At 49.9% G+C, this 12,006-nt stretch overlaps 1 protein-coding gene across 1 annotated transcript in view; it reads right to left on the bottom strand.

The window, feature by feature from the left end:
- SORCS1 (sortilin related VPS10 domain containing receptor 1) overlaps positions 1-12,006 on the bottom strand; it is a 424,272-nt gene that overhangs the window by 103,952 nt on the left and 308,314 nt on the right. The window contains exon 6 of the mRNA XM_073354427.2: positions 711-775. Within this exon, the coding sequence (XP_073210528.1) occupies positions 711-775 (65 nt within the window). The remainder of the gene's footprint in view (positions 1-710; positions 776-12,006) is intronic.

The following is a 12,006-nucleotide window of genomic DNA, read 5'->3' as shown; positions in this document are numbered from 1 at the left end:
ATGTCATAAAAACAAAAAATAAATAATCCTGCAAATGGCGCAAATCTATTATTCACATTGCAGCAAAGCTGACATTTTCAGGAGAACCATCATGGAATTAAAAATGAGAACATTCAGGACATTCGGGTGGTTTTTCTGAGGTACACAACTGCCTGAGGCAATTGAAAGCTGCAGGGAAAAAGCCACAGGGAAAGACCTGCAGAGGTGGGGAAGCAGAAAGATTAAATAGCAGGAAGCAGGGGAGTGGAGAAAAGACCAGCAAAGGTATCAGCAGACCTGAAAAAACTTCTGTCTAACAAGGAAAGCTCGAGAAAGGAATTTGGAGTTGTAAGCACACGGAATATTGGCCACAAGAGCAAAGAAAGGTGGCTGAAGGGTCAACACAATGGAGGAGGAGCAGGTATAGAGATAAACTGGAGAAGAGAGTATCTTTTTACTGACTACCTTCGAAGGCTGCACATCCCATGGGAATCCCCCCTCCTGTAAGTAAGCTCCTTCCACAGCCTGTTAATACCACCCTTTCAGCTAACTGGAGGAGCTGCTGCTCTGCCTTGAATTGAGGGCGCTGCTCTTAGACCCTGCCCGTGAGAGTCTGAACAGAGAAGAAAAGTAAGATCTCTACTGTAGCATGTTGTCGTCAGAATGGCAGGCCAACCCAGAGCACGACGGAGCTGGTAACGACAGTACTGTTTGGAAACTAAGGTACTTACGGCCATCCACTGTCTTTGCCTCAAGGTGTACAAGGTCTGGTTCTTTACTGGAACCCATCACAGACCTGCAAAGGACAGACTGAAGTTAAAGCATTAAAATGAACAAAGCACAGGCAGAGACTGTCCACTACATTTATTCCACAGTAGAAGACCTCATTTAAGTGGAGTTAAATTTGTATCAGTAACGAAAAGCTAAAGAACTTTGAAAGACCATACTAGTGTTCCCTAAAATAACAAACCTTGGAAATTCTAGCCATGCTGGCCTTTGATAAAACCAGGGTTCACATCCTTCCAACAGCCTTAACTCTGCCCAACACTTCATCCCCACCACCTTCAGAGTGGGGAATGTTGGTATGTTCTTTTCTTTGATTGGTGGTGGACATTTTAGTGTGTAGAAAATGGTGTGGACTTTGCTTTGATATCTGCAGTGCATTTCAGTGCGTGGCGTACTGATGTGCCTTGTGTTCTAATTGGTGGCGTATGCCTTGGTGTTCGGTGCTAAAAATCAAGCTTCTATTATGAGTTGTGTTATGAGATTGGTAAAAAAAATCAATTTGTAAGCACCTGGAGGATACTGGTGTTATAAGGAAAAGCCAGCATGGATTTGTCAAGAACAAATCAAGTCAAACCAATGTAATTTTCTTCGTTGGCAGGGTTATTTGCCTATGGAATAGAGGGGAAGCAGTAGATATGGTATATCTTGATTGTAGTAAGGCTTTTGACACAGTCCCACATGACATTCTCATAAGCAAACTCACGAAATGTGGTCAAGGTGAAATTATTATAAGGTGGACGTGCAACTGGCTGTAAGACTGTATTCAGAGAGCAGTTACCAATAGTCTGTTGTCCAACTTGGACAGCATATCTAGGCAGGTCCTGCAGGCATCATTCCTGGGTCTGCTACTATTCAATATTTTCATTTATGATTTGGATAATGGAGTGGAGAGTATGCTTATAGAATCTGAAGATGACACCATACTGGGACACCATTGGTCTGAATTCAGCAATATGAAATGCAATAAAGACCAGTGCAAAGTACTTCACTTAGGAAGGAAAATCAAATGCACACCTACAGAACAGGGAATAACTGGCTAGGTGGTAGTGATGCTGAAAAGAATCTCGTGGCTATAGTTGATCACAAATTGAATATGACTCAACAATGTGATTCAGCTGAAAAAAAAGGTTAATATTCTGGGGTGTGCTAACAGGAGTGTCATAGATAAGACATATGAGATAAGTATCCCGCTCTCCTCAGCAGGGGTGAGCACAGCTGGAGCACTGTGTCCAACTCCAGGTGCCACACTTTAGGGAAGCTTTGGACAAATTGGAGAGTCCAGAGAAAAGCAACAAAAACGATAAAAAAATTTGAAAATCTGACTTATGAGGAAAGGTTAAAATAACTGGACCTGTTTAGTTTTGAGAAAAGACGACTGAGAGGAGACCCGATAATAGACTTCAGATATATTAAGGTCTATTACAAAGAGGGTGGTACTCAATTGTACTCCATGTCCACTGAAGGAAGAACAAGAAGCAATAGGCTTAATTTGCAACAAGGGGGACTTAGGTTAGATAGTAGGAAAAACTTTCTAACTATAAGGTTAGTTAATATCTGGAACAGGCTTCCAAGGGAAGTTGTGGAATCGCCATCACTGGAGATTTTTAAAAAGAGGTTGGACCTGTTAGGGATAGTCTAGGTATGGGCTGGATTTGATGACTCGAGGTCCCTTCCATCCTTAGATTTCTATGATTCTGTGTAGAATCCTTGTCATTCCTCTATATCAGACTTTGCATGCACATTAGTTTAATTCACACCCGTAATGACCAATATTCTCTCATTAATTAACAAACATAAAAAGAAAATTCCCTGTCCTGTCAGACATTTCATTGGCTAGTCTGGCTAAGAAAATCCTTGTTTGTTCACTGGATAAGAAATATCAAAGTAAGGCACTCCATACCGCACGTAAGGGATTATGAAGTACACCTTTGGTAAAAAGTCCCATTTAATTGTTAACATCTATCTGGAGAATGTCACTGAACAGGCCAAAGGGCCATTAGTTTGATGTCCTCTCTGAATTACAGTACTGCTAACTCAGCATCAATTCTGAGGGCACAGTCCTGTTATTGGTTTTGAACCTGTCACCTCTTTCCCGGAGGCAAGAATGAGAGCAGATGGGCCATCCTCATGTGTCTCCATTAAGGATTTGCCTGCCTCAATGTGTACCATTTTCTTAACAGTAGCCTGAACTATGGGTTAATACTAGATTAAAGCAAGAACATTCATTTCCAGTGATGGACAAGTCAGATGCTATTCTGTCCAACGCCTCATTATTTGCAGGCAATCAAAACTGAAGTTGTAATTCAACTCCTACTTATACTGCATTCCGAGTCTGATCCAGCCCTTAATCAACACTAGTATTAACTAAGTAACTAGCAATAACCATTTTAAAGATGTTATGAAAAATGGGACTATTTGTTTTATCATAGAATCATAGAATATCAGGATTGGAAGGGACCTCGGGAGGTCATCTAGTCCAACCCCCTGCTCAAAGCAGGACCAATCCCCTCCTGATTGTCTCTAGATGGATTATCTCTAGCTTCACTTGAAGAATCCTATTGCAATTCATCAGCTAAACAAGCTTCTTTTTCTTTGCTGGACAGTGTGAAACATTTCCAGAGAGGCTCAAAACCTGTTTCCTGTCTCAGAGCTAGTTTGCTTGTTCTGCACCAGCACATTTGGTCTCTATTTTTCAGCAACGGTCAAGCTACACTGGTAGTAGCAATGGTTTAAGTGCAAGTGTAGAAAGGGGTATGTAATGAGCCGGGTTAAATTTTTCAGGTAAATAGTTTCTTCACCAAAAAACAGTTTTGGATGGATAAAAACTATTTGTGAATTCAGTGAATAGTTTCAGCCAAAAAAACTCATGTTTTTTAATAAGATTAAATATTTGTTTCAATATTTTAGAAACAAAATGTTTCAACATCTCTTGTTTTGAAATTAATAAATTTTGTTTCAAAATTTAGCTAGATCTTATTCTTTAAAAAGATAAAAACCACCCCAAGTCAAAATGATATAAATGCTTGACCCAAAACAGGATCATTTCAAGATTTTGTGAATACTCATAATTTTAAATATTTTGTTTCATTTTAAAATTTTACGTTTGATTTAAAAAAAAAACAAACACATTAAAAAAAGGTCAACATCAAAACAAAGTGTTTTGCCTAAAGAAAATGTTTCATTCAAGCCAAAATGAACATTTTTTCAATTTTTTGATTCACCACAAAATTTGAAAATATTTGTTTGTGGTCCGACAGGAAGCAAATTCCCCCTTCCACCTCCAAATTTTCAAAATTGCCAAATGTACCAAAACAATTCCAATATTTACTCAGTTCTACTTGCAGCAGCATCATTTATTAACCATTTATAAAGGTACTTCGAACAAAGTGTGACCCAAATTAATAAAGAATGATTAATTATTATAATGGTAGAAAGGGATTGCCAATCCTTGCTGGAAATCTGTTGAATTATATGGATCAGAGCAGCAGAATATATGTTGGACTGCCTTTAAACCAAACTAATTTTGAGAGAGACAAAGTGGGGAATATGGACCAACTTCTGTTGGCGAGAGAAACAAGCTTTTGTGTTTACAAAGAACTCGTCTTCAGAGAATCTACAGACTCAGTGGGCTACAGAAGCACTTTTCACTTGTGAAAGATCTTACACTAGGATTTATTTACATCTTGTCCCCACATAATAATGTGATTACACATCTCTTTCCTAGAGCTATTAATAATGAAACTTTTAAAAGAAATTTTAGGATGAGATAGTTTGCTCAAAGAATAATGACCCCGGGCCTCCAACACACATTTTTAATAAATTCTTTATCTGGATTACCCAGATTACGGAAAAAAATGCAGCCATTTTTAATGACACTTTCTTTCAGTTACCATCCTTCAGAAAAAAGGGATTTAGGGCTTATTTTGCCAAGTATAAATCAGTTAACCTCTGCCTCCCATCTCCAACTACCTTGCAACTTTAGGATGTTGTCAGTGGGAATTCAGTTCAACAGGAACAAGATTTGGCTCTTAATGACAAAGGATATGAAAACCAGAGTCCATTCACTAAACAGACCAAAAATTTACTGTGGGATATCATTCCTTTGCTGTTATTTATTACACCGACTTCAAGTGTATATGGAAGTGAATGGTTCATCGTAATGTCACTATGTAAATCCATGGCACAATCACACCCTGAATACTGTGTAAAGTTCTTATTGCCCCAGCTCAAAAATTATAGATTAGAATTGAGAAAAGTACAGAGAAGGGCAACAAAAGTGATTATGGGCATGGAACAGCTTTTATATGAGGACAGAGAAGAAAGAATGGGACTATTCGGTTTAGAAAAGATAGGACTAAGGGGTGATATGATAGAAGGCTATAAAAGCTGAATGGTGTGGAGAAAGTGAATAAGGAAGTGTTATTTACCCCTCCACATAACACAGGAACCAGGGATCAACCGATGTAATAAATAGGCAGCTGCTTTAAAACAAACAAAAAGTACTTTTTCACACAACACACAGTCAACCTGTGGAACTCATTGCCAGGGGATGTTGTGAAAGCCAAAAGTATAACTGGGTTCAAAAAAGAATTAAATAAATTCATGGAGGATAGGTCCATCAATGGCTATTAGACAAGATGTTCAGGGATGCAACCCCATGCTCTGAGTGATCCTAAACCTCCAATTGCCAGATGTTAGCACTAGACAACAGGGGATGGATCACTTGATAATTGCCCTATTCATTCTCTCTGAAGCATCTGAACAAAGATAGAGTGACTGGACAACAGGCAAAGGATGGATAGTGTAGGGAGCCAGGGTGGCTCCCCTCCGAACCAGAGGGTAAAGAGCCACCCTCTCAGCCTGAGTGGGCGGGGCCAGACCAAGCTTCTGCCAATCCCGGGAAGGGGAAGGGTGGGACAGGAAGTACAAAGGGCGGGGCCCTCTGCCCAGTGAAGAGAGCACCAGGGAGGGAGACAGACGCAGGCTGCTGGCTGCTCCCTCGCGATCCTGCTGCTGACCCAGGCGAAGCCCTGGGCAAGGAGGAGCCTGACTGGGAGGAAGGCCTGTGGCAACCAGGACTGCCAGCCACTGAATAAAACACAGAGGACCTGGAGGGGCCTGACTGCAGCCCGGGCCAGCGTGAGTCCGATACAGAGGGGGAGCGGGAGTGGCCCGCAGCGGAATACCTGGACGAGATGGAGGGACCGGAGCTGCCCGCAGCGGATTACCCGGACGAGATGGAGGGATGGAACGACCCGCCTAAGAGACTGGGTAGGAAGTAGCCCAGGGGCTGAACTGCACCGTGGGGTGGGTGTGTTTGGTCAGTGGGCGTGGACGGCCCCGCTGACCCAGCAGCGGGACTTTCGCCTCCTGCCACTGTCAGAGCCCTGGGCTGGAACGCAGGGGAGTTGGGTGGGCCTGCGTTCCCCTACCCCGGCCAACCTGCCTGAGGGGTACGCTACTCGTGCCGGCGCTCCCCTGCCTGAGGGGCGCGCTACTGACTCCGGCCGGCACACCTTCCCCGCTAATTCCCCAACGCCTGGAAGGTGTGGCTGAGGCCTGCCAGTGAGACCATAGCTCTCCATCGCCCCTAGGGGCTCGGAGGACCGACCGAAACCTGTCACAAGTGGTGGAGAATGCGGGCAGGCGATCCCAAACCCTGCCGAAAGGGGTTAGTGCGAGGGCGCCTCTGAAGCTCCCCTACTGGAAAGATGGAGATGGAAAGGCTTATCAAGTTCCTGGCTGAGAGCCAGCAACAGCAGCAGCACAAACTCGTGCAGCAGCTGGGGGCCCACCAGCAGCAGTTGCTTCAAACCCTGGGGGCCCAGCACCAGGAACAACAAACCCAGTGCTTCCAGCAGCTTGCAACCCTGTGGCCGGGCCACGGTGGTGCTCAACCGGAGCGGGCAGCCACCCCGCCCCCTCCCGCCCCACCGATCCGTCTGGTCAAGATGGGGCCTGAGGATGACCCGGAAGCCTACCTAGTGACCTTCGAGCGGGTTGCCTCAGTGGCTGGCTGGGCGCCTGACCAATGGGCGACACTCCTTGCCCCATATCTGACGGGGCTAGCCCAGAAGGCTTACTGTGGACTCCCAGATGATGAGGCCTGCATTTATGCTCGAGTGAAAGCAGCTATCTTAGATGCCTTCGACATTACCCCGGAAACCTTTCGGCGATGGTTTCGGGAAAAGGTCTACACACCGGGCGCCAGACCCCGGGCGGTGGCCCAGGAACTGAAGGACGCGGGTACCCGATGGCTCCAACCCGAGCATCGAACCGCAGCTGAGGTGACGGAACAGGTCATCCTCGAACAGTTCGTGCACATCCTCCCACTCCAGGGGAGGGCTTGGGTGTTACGGCACCGGCCACAAAGTCTGAGCACGGCCGTTGCGCTTATGGAGGACTTTCTCGAGGCTGAGGCCCCGATAGGACCGGCCACCTGCCCCCCAAACCCGGGACCCAATGCACAGAAACTTGAAAGGAGGGGGCCCACCTCCCAAACCAACGCACCCCACCGTACCCGACGACCAGAAGGCGGCAGGACCGAGTTTTCCCGACGGCCCGAGTCAACACCACTCTCCGGCCCTGGACGCTTAACCCGACCACCAGGCCCCAGCCCACTCTGCGGCCCCACTGGTGCCCCCACGCGGCCGGCGCGCCCAGAGGTAGGACTTTATTTCCGATGTGGCGAGTATGGGTATCTGCAACGGGGATGTCCTGCAATGGACTGCAACTTTGGCCTGGTGTGCACCGGGGAGCGATGGGCCCGTCTGCCCTCCGTGGCCAAACTGGCAGCTCCCATGGAAGTCACCGGGGTCCCCATGGTGGGTCTAGTCGATTCGGGCTGTGGGCAGACCCTTGTCCGCCAGGCGCTCTTCTCGGACACCAAGTGGACTGTCGCGGAAGTACGGATTCAGTGCATCCACGGAGATGTAAAATCATACCCCACGGTGCGGGTCCCCATCACGGTGCACGGAGTAACTCAGTTAATGAATGTGGCGGTGGCGTCATCCCTCGCCTATCCAGTGATCCTGGGCTGTGACTGGCCAGACTTCGTCGAGGTGCTCCAATCCCTACCCATCAAAGAGGCGTTCGAGGAAGCCCCGCCTGAGAAGAAGACAGGACGTGACTTGAGCTCCGACCCTGGAGCTGACCCAGGCCCCACCCCCGGGCAGGATGGCCTGGAAATGGCGGGTCCCCCTCCTGACCTGGTGGACTTTAGCCGAGATGAAAGGGAGGATCCTACGCTCTGGTTTGCCTATGAGCAGCTGGCCCGGGTGGATGGTGAGGTTGTGGGGGCGCAGCGCACCACCCAATGGCCCAGCTTTGAACTCAACCACGAGCGGCTCTACCGCCTTGACCGAGACCCCCAGACCCACAAGGTCCGGACCCAACTCGTGGTCCCCCACATCCATCGTCGGGCTGTCCTGAAGCTTGCACATGACATCCCGGCTGCCGGCCATTTAGGGCAGGAAAAAACCGTGGCCAGGGTCTTGGCCAGGTTCTTCTGGCCCGGTGTCCACCGTGAGGTGAAGGAGTATTGTGCGTTGTGCCCGGACTGCCAACATGCAGCCCCAGCTGGGGTACGGAAGGCCCCCCTGGTCCCGTTACCAGTTGTAGGTGTGCCATTTGAGTGGGTAGCAATGGACCTGGTCGGGCCTTTCCCAAAAAGCAAGGCGGGCCATCAATACATCCTCGTCCTGATGGACTACGCCACCCGCTTCCCGGAGGCCATCCCCTTAAGAAGTATCACCGCCCACACTATCGTTGTGGAACTCGTGAAGATCTTCGCAAGGGTGGGCCTCCCACGGGAGATACTCACTGATCAAGGGACAAACTTCATGTCTAAACTGTTCCGCCAGGTATGTGCCCTCTTGGGGATTAAGAAATTGCAGAACTCGGTCTACCATCCCCAGACTGACGGATTGGTCGAGCGGTTTAACCGGACCCTGAAGGGAATGTTGCGGTGTTTCCCCACCCAAGACCTCCGCCAGTGGGACCAGCTGCTCCCTCCTTTACTACTGGCGATTCAAGAAGTCCCACAGGCATCCACGAAGTTCTCCTTGTTCGAGCTCCTCTATGGGCGGCGCCCCCGTGGGGTGTTGGACCTCTTGAGGGAGACTTGGGAACACAACCCATCCGCAACACAGGGTCTCTTGAAATATGTCTTACAACTGCAGGGGCGGCTGGCGCGGGCGGGCAAGCTCACAAGGGAGAACTTAAACACCGCCCAAAGAGCCCAGGAGCAGCACTACAATCGGGGCGCCCAGGCTCGATCATTCAGGCCAGGGGACCGAGTACTCCTCCTGCTCCCCTCGGAGGAATCAAAGCTTTTTGCCCGCTGGCAGGGTCCGTATGAGGTCCTCCGCCAGGTAGGGCTGGTAACCTATGAGATTCGGCAACCTGGTCGCCGTAAGGAAAAGCAGATTTATCATGTAAACCTCTTAAAACCTTGGCAGGACTGGGAAGGGCTCCTAGTGGCCCCATATCCCCCCGAACCGGAACTGGGGCCCCAACCACCCAAGGAGTTGGATAATGGTGAACCCCAGCTAGCAGAGACACTCACCGTCGAGCAGCGAGAACAGGCACTCTGCTTAGTGAGGGCATTCCCCAAGACGTTCACCACGAAACCCGGGCGGACTACGCTCACCTTCCATGTGATCCAGACGGAACCCGGGGTGGTGGTCCGAGAGACAACCCGGCCATTGCCTAGGTGAATGCGGGAGGCCATAGAGGAGGAAGTCCAGGAGATGTTGGAGCTGGGTGTTATTGAGCCCTCCCAGAGCGAGTGGCGGAGCCCCGTCGTCCTCGTACCGAAGCCCGATGGGAGCCGGCGATTTTGCATTGACTTCCGGAGGGTAAACGCCATCTCAAAATTTGACACCTATCTGATGCCCCGCATCGATGAGCTCCTTGACCGGCTTGGGGAGGCCTGTTATATCACCACTTTAGATCTCACCAAAGGGTACTGACAGATCCCCTTGGATCCCAGGTCCAAGGAGAAGACCGCGTTTGCCACCCCTTCAGGTTTATACCATTTCACCCGGATGCCTTTCGGCCTACATGGGGCCCCGGCAACCTTCCAGCGTTTGATGGATCGGGTGTTGCAACCACACATGAAATACACGGCGATTTACCTGGACGATGTGGTCATCTATGGCAATAACTGGGAGGAACATCTTAACCAAGTAGTGGCAGTCCTCCGGGACCTGCGCGCAGCCGGGCTTATAGCCAACCCGAAAAAATGCCGAATCAGGCAGGAGGAAACCACTTACCTGGGGTACACCTTGGGCCGGGGACAGGTCCGCCCCCTCATCGGGAAGGTCCGAGCACTCCAGGAATGTCCGGTGCCGATCACAAAGAGGCAAGTACGTCAATTTTTGGGCTTAGCTGGTTATTACCGTCGATTTGTACCCCACTTCGCAAGCATTACGGCCCCGCTAATGGAGCTCTTGACCAAGGACAATCCCCGCTGGGTGCATTGGTCCAACGAGTGCGAGATGGCCTTTCGAACGATCAAAGAACGGCTGTGTAGCGATCCAATACTCTTCAGCCCCGACTTTCATTGTGACTTTATTGTCCAGACAGATGCCTCAGGCGTTGGGCTTGGGGCGGTCCTCTCGCAGGAGGTGGACGGGGAGGAACACCTGATAGTTTACCTCAGTCGCAAGCTGTTCCCCAGAGAACGGGACTACTCCATCATGGAGAAAGAGGCCCTAGCCATTAAGTGGGCAGTCGATGCTCTTCGCTACTACCTCCTCGGGGCCCCCTTTATACTGGTTACAGACCACGCACCCCTGAAGTGGCTTAATAAGATGAAGGACAATAATGCCAGGCTGATGTGATGGTATCTCGCTCTGCAGCCCTATGCCTTCACAATTCACCATCGGGCGGGATGAGACAACGCCAGTGCGGATTTCCTATCCCCAAAGATCGGGAGCTGGATTTGAGGGGTGGGGTATGTAGGGAGCCAGGGTGGCTCCCCTCCGAACCAGAGGGTAAAGAGCCACCATCTCAGCCTGAGTGGGCGGGGCCAGACCAAGCTTCCGCCAATCCCCGGAAAGGGAAGGGTGGGACAGGAAGTACAAAGGGCGGGGCCCTCTGCCCAGTGAAGAGAGTACCAGGGAGGGAGACAGACACAGGCTGCTCCCTCATGATCCTGCTGCTGACCCAGGCGAAGCCCTGGGCAAGGAGGAGCCTGACCGGGAGGAAGGCCTGTGGCAACCAGGGCTGCCGGCCGCTGAATACCCAGAGGACCTGGAGGGGCCTGACTGCAGCCCGGGCCAGCGTGAGTCCGATACAGAGGGGGAGCGGGAGTGGCCCGCAGCGGAATACCTGGACGAGATGGAGGGACTGGAATGACCCGCCTGAGAGACCGAGTAGGAAGTAGCCCAGGGGCCGAACTGCACCGTGGGGTGGGTGTGTTTGGTCAGTGGGCGCGGACGGCCCCGCTGACCCAGCGGCGGGACTTTCGCCTCCCACCACTGTCAGGGCCCCGGGCTGGAACGCAGGGGAGTTGGGTGGGCCTGCGTTCCCCTACCCCGGCCAACCTGCCTGAGGGGTGCGCTACTGACTCGTGCTGGCGCCCCCCTGCCTGAGGGGCGCGCTACTGACTCCGGCCTGCACACCTTCCCCGCTAATTCCCCAACGCCCGGAAGGTGTGGCTGAGGCCTGCCAGTGAGACCATAGCTCTCCATCGCCCCTAGGGGCTCGGAGGACCGACCGAAACCTGTCACAATAGGATAATCATTTTTATTTATTATCTAACTAAGCCAAGATTTGCACCTAAGTCTTAAATGTCTTAAGATCAGTGCATCAATACGCTGCTCCACCAAACCCCTAAAATTTAAAGGCCATCTTCCATGATAACTGACACACTGTGCAACTTCATGGGTGCGACTCAGGACAGAATTTGACTCATTATTTGTCCCAAATATAGACAGAGCAGAGCTATGTAGGCATAGATTGGAATTGCCTTTATAAAATTCTTTGCCACATGAGGCATTAATTATATCTACTGACCAGGGGATCTGAAAACAAGGGGCTTATTATCATGCAGTTTATAAACTGAGAGCCATGAAGCTAGAGAGGAATGGCTGAGCTCCATAGCTGTACCCAGCCTGTTGCCACCTTTGTCCCTATGGAGTGGGAATGTAGGAAACTGTTCTCTAAAATAAATGTCAGTCAAATACTTGTAACTCCCCATGATCAGCAGTGTTAGGCAGCTATGGCTGCCACCAA

Source organism: Lepidochelys kempii, chromosome 7 (genome assembly GCF_965140285.1).
Source record: "Lepidochelys kempii isolate rLepKem1 chromosome 7, rLepKem1.hap1, whole genome shotgun sequence".
Classification (NCBI taxonomy): domain Eukaryota; kingdom Metazoa; phylum Chordata; order Testudines; family Cheloniidae; genus Lepidochelys; species Lepidochelys kempii.
Note: the sequence above shows the minus strand (reverse complement) of the source record. Positions and strands in the feature narration are given on the sequence as shown.